General features: G+C 26.6%; 1 protein-coding gene across 5 annotated transcripts; it reads left to right on the top strand.

The window, feature by feature from the left end:
* Positions 1-3,471: 3,471 nt before the first annotated feature.
* Positions 3,472-10,024, top strand: LOC123271188 (ABC transporter G family member 20-like). 5 transcript variants are annotated; one of them, XM_044737433.1, is made up of 4 exons: positions 3,472-3,634; positions 4,307-4,318; positions 6,496-6,631; positions 7,825-10,024. In XM_044737433.1, the coding sequence occupies exons 3-4, from the start codon at positions 6,525-6,527 to the stop codon at positions 9,881-9,883; spliced, it is 2,166 nt and encodes a 721-aa protein (XP_044593368.1). In that variant the 5' UTR covers positions 3,472-3,634; positions 4,307-4,318; positions 6,496-6,524; the 3' UTR covers positions 9,884-10,024. The 5 variants fall into 5 exon arrangements, with proteins under 5 accessions (XP_044593368.1, XP_044593366.1, XP_044593369.1 ...); XM_044737431.1 differs by lacking the exon at positions 3,472-3,634 and having other exon boundaries at positions 4,243-4,318; XM_044737434.1 differs by lacking the exons at positions 3,472-3,634; positions 4,307-4,318 and adding an exon at positions 4,519-5,140.
* Positions 10,025-13,436: the final 3,412 nt, after the last annotated feature.

Below are 13,436 nucleotides of genomic sequence, written 5' to 3' on the forward strand. Positions count from 1 at the left end.
TTTCAATAAATATAAATTAATAATAGTGTAAATAAAAAAAATGTATTTTATTTTAAAAAAAGCGTGAGGTGCATGGTGTCAATAGTTATAAATATTTTATTGACAGATATGAGTAGAGTGATTATCATTTTGATAATATCTTAAAAAGCACCCCACGCTTTTTTTAAAATAAAATACATTTTTTTATTTACACTATTATTAATTTATATTTATTGAAATTTTTAACACTATTCTTAATTTAAATTTATTTTCTATTTTTAGTTTGGTTTTCTATAAAAAGCGTGTTTTAGTTTTTAAACTATTATTTATTTTTACTTTTAGTTTGGTTTATTTATAAAAGCGTGATTTTTTAGTTTTTAAACTATTATTTGTTGATTATCAAAAATATTCAGGCGCGCAAATTACCCACGGAGAGTTACATACTGACATACTGACATACTGACATACAAGTGAAGCTAATAAAAAATAATTATTTATAAATATTATAAATACGGGGAATCAGAGTTCGATTTCGGAGAGCGAGCCTGAGAAACGGCTACCAGAACCAAGGAAGGCCGCAGGCGCGCAGATTACCCACGGAGAGTTACTGACATACTGACAAACTGACATACAAGTGAAGCTAATATAAAGCGTGTAAAAATCGCGCCATGTCCACGTTCATAAGACTATTAAGAAAAAAAATTTCTTATTTCTTTAAAAAAAGATATAAAATAAAAAAATTCAAAAATTCAAGTAACCGATATAATTGTATTTGATTTTCAGAAATTAAAAAAAATTTTATTGTAAATTTGAAAATTAAAAAAAAAATTTTGGAACGTATTTAGTGTGCGTGGTTGCAAAATATTTTACTTTTAATGAAATTCGTAAAATCTATTTACTAGGACTTTAAAAACATTGAAATACACAATGACGCACACCAAGTACGTTCCAAAATTTTTTTTTTAATTTTCAAATTTACAATAAAATTTTTGTATTGTAATCTGTTTTATTTGCAATAAAATTGATTTTACGCATATGCTTAGATATTCTGTTCACTTGTTGAATAGGCGAAATTTCACCAGTACATTGTAAGAGAGTATATTTGACTTCCATAAAAGTGAATAAAAGTAAAACCATTTATCAGTTTAGTGACGTTTTTAATTTTAACAAATGATGAAAAAAAAAAGATGTGAGAATTAGTTATGATCACACGTATAGTTGAATTAGTTAGACCGATACAATTTATCAAAAAAAAATATATAATTACCTGTATATCGTGTTCAGTCCAAAAATGTCGTAAATCACCGAAGCAATCATTCCACAATGCTGTCACTTATTAATCACTAAATTATACCATCGTCACAAAATTTGCACATTACAACCGTAAATATTCCAAAATTTTCACTTTAAAATCTTGTTTAAGCATATGCACTTATGTACATTTTTCACTGACTCAACCAGTGAATTTTTCGTTCACTGGTTATACCAGCTAAAGTTCGCTGGTTTTATTTAAGACAGTAGTAAAATTGTGAAATTCACAAATTCATAAGTGAATTTGAGCTCCACTTATAGAAATAATGAAAATATCGCTAGTTTATTAGTAAAAATCACTAATTTGCTGGTGAAAATTATGCTGCTAACTTTATTAGTGAATATTCACTAACTTTTTAGAGAAATTCACTGATTATGCAGTGAATACAGCTTCACTAACGTAATTATTAGTGAAAATTTCACTGATTCATGTTTAGAGAGTACCTAAAAATACGCCGGAGGCAAAATTTTCCTTCTTCTCTAGAAGAAATTTTGGCTCAATGATTTTTTGATATTTTTAATTCTAATTAAAGATAATTTTTAAAATACTGTCGCTATATGTCAAAAGATTAATTATATCTGACAAGAATTAAATGAAAGATGTGCCGGAACAAACTTATGGAACCAAAAACTATTTAAAAACTTAAATTTAATAATATAATTAGATTATCCTGATTCAGAAAGATGATTTGAAATGATTACTTTCATGTTAATTGTATATCTATATAGTATTCAAATCAGATGCTTTTAAATTATTTCAGATCATTTTAAATCATTTCAAATTAGATTTCTTAACCAGGGTAAGGTAAAAGACCCAGTTATTGACAGTGAACTAGTTATTGACACTTGCAATTTTATTTTAATTAAATAAAACAAATCGACTCTACTAAATTAATAAATATAATTTTTGAATTATAAATTTTAAGATACTTGGTTTTTTGAAAACATTTCATTTTTTTAATTAAAATAAAATTGCAAGTGTCAATTAACTAGGCAAGTGTCAATAACTGGGTCTTTTATCTTATTTTTAATTAAAAGTGCTATAAAAGTTAATTCTCCGAAACTTTAATTTAAATTAAATTAAAATTTGGAACCTAGTATGAAATAGTATTAACATGAAGTAGACTTGTTAAGTATAATTGTCAATTGGTGCTAAAATCAAAGCCTTAGTACAAAATATAATAGTGTTAATATGAAATATGTAAGTGTCAATTTGTACTAGAACCAGAGCTTTATTTATTTAATAAGATGCAGTTTAACTTAAAATAATGTGATGAAAAAATTGTAAAAAGTAGTTCTTACTGATGTACAATGTCTAAATAAATTTATCCAGTCTAATTAAAAAAAAAAATGATAACAAATCTATCAACTTAATTTATTGAAAAAATGATAAATAAATAGAATAAAAATATTATGTTAAAGAAAATTGTCTTAATTTGGAACAATTTTATATTTCTAACGGTTTATATTGGGCTAGTTCTTATAATTAATCGTGATAGAAATGATTGATTAAATTAAAGTAAACTCTGATAAGTTAGGAATCTACGGAGAGAAAATAATATTTGATATTTTTATTATATGTTCGTTTAAATAATTCAAAAAAATTTTATCATAAAAAAAAGTTGTAAAATTAAAAAACTACTAATTATTTTTTTATTTGAAATTATTTTAACTTATATAAAAATGAATTTTAATGAAATGATAAAAAATATCTGACGTGTAAAAAAATATAACAAATGTCTGATTTTTTATCAATGTTTAATTTGGAGAAAAATTATTGCAGCATTAAATAATTTTTTTATTTATTTTTCGTTATTAAAGTATGAATCAATTAAATTGATAAAAATTTCTGTACCGATATTTGCGTACAGAAAACAAATAACGTCATTTGAAACTGGTGGTGTCATCTAGCAGGTCTTACGTAAATAATGTACGTACTAATAATTAAATTTAAAATCTTCAAGACTGAAATTCTTATATAAATAAAACAAAAATTTATCAAAAAAAAATTATTTGATCGTTAATTTGTTACCTAGATTTTTTGAAGATAAATAAAAATTCATCGACAATATCAAAAAATTATCAAGATAAAAAACACTTTCAATGATAAAATAATAAAAAATTGTGCAAGCGTTTATTAACATGTATAAATTGACCAGTTCAATAATTTGCTGATTCAGATGTTTAAGTTGGCCGTAAAACGTCTGTACCAACAATAAATTCTTCAAGTAAGAGGGAATTACTCAAATACCTCAGTCGTCTTTTAGTTGTTCGCCAGAAATTTTAAGCGTAACATAAAACTATTTAATTTTTTCTATATTTCTCTCTAAATATTCCAAAAACGGTGTGTGTAAATTTTAATCTTTACGTGAACATAAACAATTCATCACATTAAATTAAAGTTAGCAGTCACTTGAGAATTTTTTAATTTTATTTAACAAAATAATTTATTTAAAAAGTTATTTTTTTTAAATTGGATTTTTTATTTTTATTAATTTCTACTTGTCAATTTTTTTTTCTAATTTTTTTTTGCCATAATTAAATATATTCTAAATTAATTTTTATAAACAATACATGACACTAAAATTGACAGATATTAGAAATTTTTTTTTAATTTTATGATGAAAATTAAGTTAGCCGACATCTAAAAATTAAAAAAATTTTTTTTATTGAAAAAATTGCAACAAAAAAAAAAAAAAATTTGATTCGTAAAAAACTTTAAAAACTATAAATGAAATTTTTAAAAAATATTTTTTAGTTCTAATTTAATAAAAGAGAAGAAATCAAAAAATTAAAAACGTCGGCTAACTTTAGTATTATATTTTATGGTAATTAAATTATTATAAAAAAAAAATTTAATTAACAAATTCCACATGTGAAAATTAATAAAAATTACCAGTGAAAATTTTTAGAAGAATTTTTCAATATAATTGATTTGTTATAAAAATTTTTAAAATTGACAGCTAACTTCAGTATCATAAAAATACCTCAAATTATTTAAAATTGGATATTAAAGACATAATCTCTTGTAAGTATTAATTTAATTATAATTAAAATTACTAATTTAAATACAATAAAAAATAACACATTACCTTAACTGGGTCATCCATTAGAATCCGGGTATTTATTTATATTTACTACAGAGGTTTTTGGCGCGTAGAAGGAACGCAAATTTTAAAATCCCGTTACACGATATAAAATATCCTTAGCGATTTAAACCTAAAAAAAAACTAATAAAAAAAAGAGAATTGTAAGATACGATAAGAGCGATTCAACGACCTGCCAACCGACTTTTACCACTTCCGCAACTAATTGTAAAGGTATCCGCGCATTGTCAAATCATGAGAACTGATTCTCTGTCTATACTTACTCTTACTTTACAATTTGTTGTTATTTGTTGTTGTTATTATTTTTAAAATGTTTTTTGCATCCACTTTCTCTGATACTCCATTATGTTCCTCAATAAATTTATTTCCATTAAGCCCGTAAACTTTTAAATTACTCTCCTAAAAGAAGTTGTAAAAAAAGAAATTAATGAATAAATAAATAAATAAAAAAAAACTGAATAAAAAAAGAGACAATAAATAGGCGAATGTAGAAAGTAATGTAGTGGGGGTAAATAAATGGTTGAATTTAAGCAAAAGTAACAATTGCTTTCCTCGCGCTCAATCTTCTTGGACCGTAAAAATATTTTCATATCAATTTCATCTATTTTATCACCGACTTAAATCATACCATCGCGTGTGTTAGAATAGTTTTAGATCATTCAATCTTAAGATAAATATTTCAGTGAAGAAAACAATAAAATTTCTCCGAGCAAATATTTAAACAATAATACGTGATGCTACTTGTAAGTTTATGATAATCACAATAAAATGTCATTAAAGTTAACAGTCGCTTGATCATTTTTTAATTTTTGTTAATAAACAAATTTGTTTAAAAAAACCATATTTAAAAAATTGCATTTTTTTTTTATTTTCTAAATGTCATTTTTTTTTCTCATTTTCTTTGACATAATTTATTTGTTAAAAAAATTTTTAAAATTATAAAATATCTGCTAAATTAATTAAATTATAACTAATTTAATTTTTAAATTATTAAAAATCCGCTAAATTAATTTTCATCATCAAAGTTAGCAATTACTGGACCATATTTTAATTTTTTTTTAACAAACAAATTTGTTTCAAAAAATTATTTTTAAAAAATTGCATTTTTTATTTTTTTTATTTTCTAAATGTCAATTTTTTTTCTCATTTTCTTTGACATAATTTATTTGTTAAAAAAATTCTTAAAATTATAAAATATCTGCTAAATTAATTTTCATCATTAAAGGAAGCAGTTACTTGACCATATTTTTATTTTTTTTAACAAACAAATTTGTTCCAAAAATTATTCTTAAAAAATTGCATCTTTAATTTTTTTAAATTTCTAAATGACAATTTTTTTTCAATAATTTATCTGTCACAAAAATTAAAAATCGGCTAAATTAATTTTCATCGACAAAATGAATTTCCGATGAGTGTAACGTGACTAACTTATTGATTTAATTAACTGGATCTTTCATCTGGAGCGTTAATAGACCAGTAAGATCTTTCATTTCCATATAAAATAATTTTTATAACACAGCAACAATAATAACAGACAAGTGCTGGGTATAAATGCATCAATGTACGTCTTTCTGAGGGAAGAACATAACAGGAGTAGGCTAGCGTTCTTAACGGTAAATCTAATCCGGTCCTGGACAAGCCAGTGCAGTCTTTCGAGCACACTCGACCCTTTCAGACCGCTCTGGTGGACCACATAACAGGTGTTTCTTCTGACCTATATATTAACTGATTCACCTATTTAACATAAAACGTGTCAATTATTCACAATTTAATTTAACAGTAGGTGTAAAATTATAAGTTGATAAATCAGTACCATGAAATCTGACTAATATATTAAATTTTATAATAATAATGAAATTGAGAGACATTTTAAAAAATTTTTTAATAAATTAATTTAATATTTAATAAAAATATTTATTTAATAAATTAATTATAGCAAGTAAAATTTATTTAAAAAATTACAAATGCAATTTCTTAGAATTATTTTCTAGACCTAGTTTATTGTTGTATAAAAATTAAAAAATTGTCACGTGTCTGCTAATTTCAGTGTCATATTTAATAATATAAATTTTAATTAATAAGAAAAAAATAATTTAAGTGTTTCAGACAAGAATAAGTGATTTAAGAATGGTATCATATGATGAAGCGGTCGTTGTGAGAAATGCAGTGAAGAAATACGGAAGTGGCAAACCAATTTTCGATGGACTGAATATGTCAGTGTCACAAGGTTCTATGTAAGTACCACGTGGAAATCTTTATTCTATAAATAATTATTTATTTAATTATAATATTGATGATAATTACTAGTAACCCTGCAGTCACCATGTGACTTCCGTGACTTGTGAACTATAAATAAATAAAATTTTGCTTTATTAAATAATGACTTTTGTTAAATTTCAATGTACTTCCTTAACTATTGACGATTTTAAATATATGAGCTCATCCCGATGTGACACTCATCAAGAGCTTTCATTTGAGTATACACTTGCATTTTTGATATATTTTTCATATATACATTTATATAATATATGTGTATATATATATCTATATATATATATATCTATATATATATATATATATATATATATATATATATAAAATATATGAAAAATTGATGTGGGTACTTAAATGAAAGGTCTTGATGAGTGTAATGTCAAGATGAGCTTATATCTTTAAAAATGTCAATAGTTGACAAGATATAAGGTCATTTCTTAATTATTGACATTTTTTAAGATATAAGCTCATTTCAAGGTTACACTCATCAAGAGCTTTCATTTGAGTACCCACATGCATTTTGATATATTTTATATATATATATATATATATATATAGAAATATATAAAAAATTGATGTGGGTATTCAAATGAAAGGTCTTGATGAGTATAACATCGGGATGAGCTTATATCTTTAAAAATGTCAATAGTTGACAAGATATTTGTTAAAATGCCCTGTACTTTCTTAACTATTAACGATTTTAAAGATATAAGCTCATCCCGATGTTACACTCATCAAGAGCTTTAATTTGAGTATCCACTTGCATTTTTGATATATTTTTCATACATACATATACATAATATATATAAATATATGAAAAATTGATGTGAGTACTCAAATGAAAGGTCTCGATGAGTGTAATGTCGGGATGAGCTTATATCCTTAAAAATGTCAATAGTTTATAAGATACAAGGTCATTTCTTAGTTACGTATCTAGAGATAGAGCATTTTCGAATGCAGCCTAAATACTTACCATAATAAATTAACTATCAGTGAGAATGATATAAAATCTTGAAAATACACAAATTCAAATCAAGACTTTTGCAATAACATGAAATTTCACTAAAAAAAAAACCGATTTTATCATATGAATATCCTTGACACAATATTTTTCTTATTATCTTAGTAATATAGATTCATTTTATCGGTTTAGATACGGACTATTGGGAGCCAGTGGATGCGGAAAGACAACATTGCTGTCGTGTATCGTGGGAATCAGTTCACTTGACAGTGGAGAAATCTTTGCGCTTGGTGGGCATCCGGGCAGTAAAGCATCATCAGTGCCCGGTCCTAAAGTCGGTTATATGCCGCAGGAAATATCTCTTGTAAAAGAATTCACAGTTATTGGTGCACTGTATTATTTCGGACGAATTAACGGAGTTGAAGATCATGTTATTGACGAGCGTCATGTCTTTCTGGCAGAGTTGCTTCAGCTGCCGCCTAAAAATCAACTTATAAAGCAGATGAGCGGCGGACAACAGCGTCGAGTTTCATTTGCTTGTGCGATGATTCACGAGCCAGAGCTTTTAATTCTTGATGAACCCACCGTAGGACTGGATCCTGTTTTAAGGGAAAATATTTGGGATTTTCTTTATGACTTAACAAGGCACAAAGGAGTGACTGTTATTATAACCACACACTATATTGAAGAGACAAAACTTGCTGACAAAATAGGACTCTTGAGACATGGAAAAATGCTGGCAGAAATGTCGCCGAATAAATTGTTGGCCAAGTGTCGCTGTGATACTCTAGAAGAAGCTTTTTTAAGATTGAGTCAAAAGCAGAATGACAGTGAAGAAGAAAAAAAAAGAAGACAAATTAATGCAAGTAATGAGTATCTTACTGAGCTGGAAGAAATTTCACATTTTAGTTTAGATCAAAATGGTAATAGAACTAGAAGACACTCCGCTTATAGATACTCAACAAATCCTGCTTCACCAATTCCTCACAATTTGCATCCTGTTAAACATAATAATAATAATTTTAATATTAAATTACGCTGGCGTCGATTTCAAGCGCTGATGATTAAAAATTTCATTCAATTTGTTCGTCATCCAGGTGGAATTTTATTTTCGTTGGCTTTTCCTATTCTTCAGGTAAATATTTTTTTCACTGCTGTCGGTGGTGATCCCCAAAACCTCAACATAGCTGTTGTTAATTACGAAGCTGGGAATTGTCATTCTGGCAAATATTTGGGAAGAGTTGATTACTCATACGAACAACGGTATTGTGAATTAACTGACATCAGTTGTCGTTTTCTTGATGGCTTTCATCGTACAATTGCTAAAAATAAATTTTACAGTGATATAAACACCGCGATGGACTCTGTAAGACACGGAGAGACAGTCGGTGCTATGTTTATAGGTAAAAATTTCTCTATGGGTTTACGTGAGCGTCTTAAGTTCTGGGAAGGCAAAGAAGTTAATAGCGGAGAAATCGATTTGACCCTTGACATGGGAAATCGTCAGATCGGACTCTATGTTGAGAAGAGTATTTATGATAAATTTTTAATTATCTACCAGGATATTATTGAAGAGTGCAATTTAACACGAAGATTGATGAACGTGCCTCTAAAATTTGAAGATCCTATTTTTGGTGAAGAAAATCAGTCATATACAAAATTTATGGCTCCAGGATTTTTGATAACAGTGGTTTTTTTCCTGGCTACTGCAGTATCTTCATCAATAATCCTGGCAGATCGTCATGAAGGAGTTTGGAACAGAAGTCTCGTTCAAGGTGTTACAACATCTGAGATTTTAATATCACACTTGCTGACTCAGATAACATTAGTTGTCATCCAAGTAACTTTAACGATTTCTTTTGCTTTTACGCTGTATCTTGAATGCCACGGATCACTTGCTACACTAAGCCTCCTTGTTTTCTTCATGGCTATATGCGGAATGTGTTATGGCTTCTTGGTATCAGTTCTCTGTACATCACACACAGTAGCCAATTATATTACCACTGGAAGTTTTTATCCAGTGATTTTGTTGTGCGGTTGTATCTGGCCGATTGAAGGAATGCCCAATTTCTTGCAGTGGATCAGCATCATTATGCCAACGACCATTCCCGGTCAGGCTGCCAGGAATATTATTGATAAAGGATATGAAATTGGTAACCCACAAGTTTACCAAGGATTCCTAGTTGTTACAGGCTGGATTATTATTCTTGTTCTTTTGTGCTTCCTCGGAATGCGCACAAATAAATCGTAGGTGTTATTCTGTAAAATTTTTTATCAATTAATTGAATTTAACTTCTAGTCAGTGCCCGAAGGAAGTGTTGTACATTAATTTATTTATAAATCTATTATTTAAATGGTAAGAATAAAACATAAGGAAATTATATTCAATTAATTATTATTATTATTATTATTATTATTATTTTCCATTTATACAATTTATATCATATACATATTTTATTTATTTCAATAGTAAATATTCTAATTAGGTGTAGACATTATAAGTTAAATTCTACTTTGGCTGCATATATTATAATAAAAACATAATAATTGTAATACATGATATTAAATTTAATTTCAACAAGTAACTATTTTAAGATAGTACCTCCACGAAAAGCATTTGAGGGTTTTCTAACGCAACTATTATCTCGATTTTTGAAAATGAAAGAGTTCAACTGAAAAATTAATAATTAATTATAAACGCGTTACTGAAAAAAAAATATTAACCAGATTAATAATAAATACGATGGTATTTTTAAAAAATACAATTGATAAATATTTTTTTTAGATGAATATTAATTTTTTATAAGCTATTTTTTTACCTCATCTCTAGAATAGTCATTTTTGAGATACGAGGTTGCGTTAGAAAACCATCGATATTTCAAGAAACTTATGGAATTTTTTTTTATCGAAAGATAAATATATTAATAATTTACCTCCAAAATTTTAGATCAATTTACCGCACCGTTTTTGAGTAATTAATTTTCAAAATTGCATCTTTTACACGTAGAGGTATACACGGAAAAAACAAGATGACACTGGATATCATCCCAGATTATACTCAGTGATATCTGTGGCGAAAAAAATTTCAGATAGTAGCTAGAAAAATCCAGATTATACTGTGTGATAACTGGATTATACTCCGTGTAATTCAGATTATACTGCGTGATATCTGGATTGTACTCATTGTAATCTGGATTATACTAGCTACTATCTGAAATTTTTTTCACTCAATATAATCTGGGATGATATCCAATGTCATCTTGTTCTTCCCGTGTAGAGAGATGGTAAAGTTAGTGTGAATTCTATTTGCATCACTTGAGTGGTACGGAAGATTTCATACTAACTTTACTCATAAATACTAATTACTTAAAAACGTTGCGATGAATCGATCTGAAATTTTGGTGGTGAATTATTAATATATTTATTTTTCAATAAAAAAAATTCGATAAGTTCCTTGAAATATGCTTTTCACGGAGGTACTACCTTAAGGAGGGAAACACGTGTAGAAGGCCGTTTTCATGCTGATTTTTATTAATTTTTTTATATTTATGAGTATTTTTTCGTATTAAATAATAATATAACTTAACAAATAGTGAAGATATCATCTGATACACATCGTAGGTTGTCATCCGACTTAGCAATTGGTGTGCAGTATGAAAGCCACAATTTTTATCTGAAATCAACGGCACAGAAAAATTACTTTTTTTATATGCGTATCTTCTATATGAACCTCAATTCCAAAAAAAAAAATAAAAATTTTCATTTTTTAGAGGGCTGTGAAATTAAGTCGTGATTTTTTACCATTTTTTCATACATTGTTTATTAAAAAAAAAAATAGTTTAAATAAAAATATCGCTTATGATGGAGGTTCATATTCAGCGTAATTGTATAAAGAAAAGTAATTTTTCTGTGCCATTGATTTCAGATAAAAATTGTGGCTTCCATAGTGCACACCAACTGCTAAGTCGGAAGACAACCTACGATGTGTATCAGCTGATATCTTCGCTACTTTTTGAGTTATATTGTCGTAAAATATGGAAAAATATAAATATATGTATAAAATAACCTGATAGTTTCAATAAGTAACATTAATTTTCATACCTTAAAAAAATTAATAAAAAGTCAGCATGAAAACGTCTTTCTAAACGTATTTTCCCCTGTAAAGCAATTTTAATTTTGTTAATCGTTATCGGAAAACTGTAAAACTTCAGTCGCAAAAAATAAAATCCTCTTCATCATCTTCTTTGTGTGTCTTCCTTAATAGTGCAGTATCATTAATTCTATGTACAGTTTAATATTTTTTTTTAATTTACTAAAATATTAACAATTTAAAAAATAAAATGCATCTATTATAATTTCAATAAGATATAAATTTTATAAAAAAATAAATTGCTTTCGCAACACTTGCAGGTGATGGAATAAATAAATCTTATGACAGTTTTGATTTATCTGAAAGTAAATACTAAATATTTAAGTAATTAATAACAAGCAATAAATATTATAGTTTAAATTAATAAATATAGATGTGCATTCAGTCTTAATTGAGCGGATGCAGCATAAGAAACATCAATAAATAATTATTCATTCAAATAATTAGTCTAATAAAATAAATGAAGTAACTAAAATTATTATCAATTAATTAATTAATAAATCGACTACTTCTAGCTCATTTATCAGCCATAGACCGCTACGTATTGCGACTGCAGTTCTTCATTAAAATTGAAGTATTGTCTGTAAGATTTAGACGCATATTTCGGATACCGTTGTTATTATTATCATTTTTGTTGTTGTTAATGTTAATAGCATTGACAGGTTTATTACTAATGTAAGGTACGCCAACACTACAATTATCAATAGCGCAAGGTTTATTATTTTTATCAGCGAGAAGACAACAGCCACATCCAACGAGATCAACAGGAACAAGACGATCAACTATTTGTCTTACAGAAGGCATGCAGGTTTTGTTGCACCCTGAAAACACATACATGCTAAATCAGATAAAATTCTTCTCCGCAATCATTTTTTTATATACTTATTTTATTTTATTATCTATTAATCTATTATTTTATTTAATTTATTAACTATTCATTTTTTTGTCAGATTGCGCAGAAGTTTTGCATAATCTATTGTCTAATCATTCACATCATTCAAAATCAATTCCAATAGTGAGCTAAATTTAACGCTCATTTAAATATACTTCTATTTAGTTAAATATATATTTTTTTTATCGTAAAAGACTGATAAAATTACTAATTAATAAATAGTAGTAATAATAATTAATAAAAATATAAAAGCAACTAAAACTATTAAGTGCATAGCCGTGCAAAATATTTAAGCGTACAAGCTATTAAAAATACGAGAGAAAAATTTTTAGAATTTTTTAAATTATTTTGTATTTGTTTTAAGTAATTAATAAAATTAATTGTATAATGGAAGCTCCATTGAATGACTCCGATAGTATTTTTTTCTTAAACCTATGAACATTTTTTAATATTAATATTTATATATTAAACGGATTGATAAAGTATTTTAAAGTATAACGATTGTCTTATCAATAAAAAATGAAAGTTAAATTATTATCAAGTGATTTAGAGTCAGTTTAGTGTTTTTACTTTTACTTTGTTGTTTTTTTTTTTTTTTTAATTAATTTTTTATATGGCCTGCATTGAAAATGCAAGTTTCAATTCCTGTTGAGCCAACTGAAACTAGTCAATTTTAGACCAATGCAACTGTTACCGGGCAGGAATCAATTATTTCTTCCCATCGGGCAGAAAATGATGACTTTCTGCCTACGAAATGGTTGC

The sequence above is a fragment of the Cotesia glomerata genome, linkage group LG9 (genome assembly GCF_020080835.1).
Source record: "Cotesia glomerata isolate CgM1 linkage group LG9, MPM_Cglom_v2.3, whole genome shotgun sequence".
Classification (NCBI taxonomy): domain Eukaryota; kingdom Metazoa; phylum Arthropoda; class Insecta; order Hymenoptera; family Braconidae; genus Cotesia; species Cotesia glomerata.

Bases quoted from the DNA above. Each gene is read 5' to 3' on its own strand.
- LOC123271188 (XM_044737430.1), top strand. The intron at 6,632-7,824 runs GTAAGTACCACG...TTATCGGTTTAG, and splicing joins TCAGTGTCACAAGGTTCTAT to ATACGGACTATTGGGAGCCA.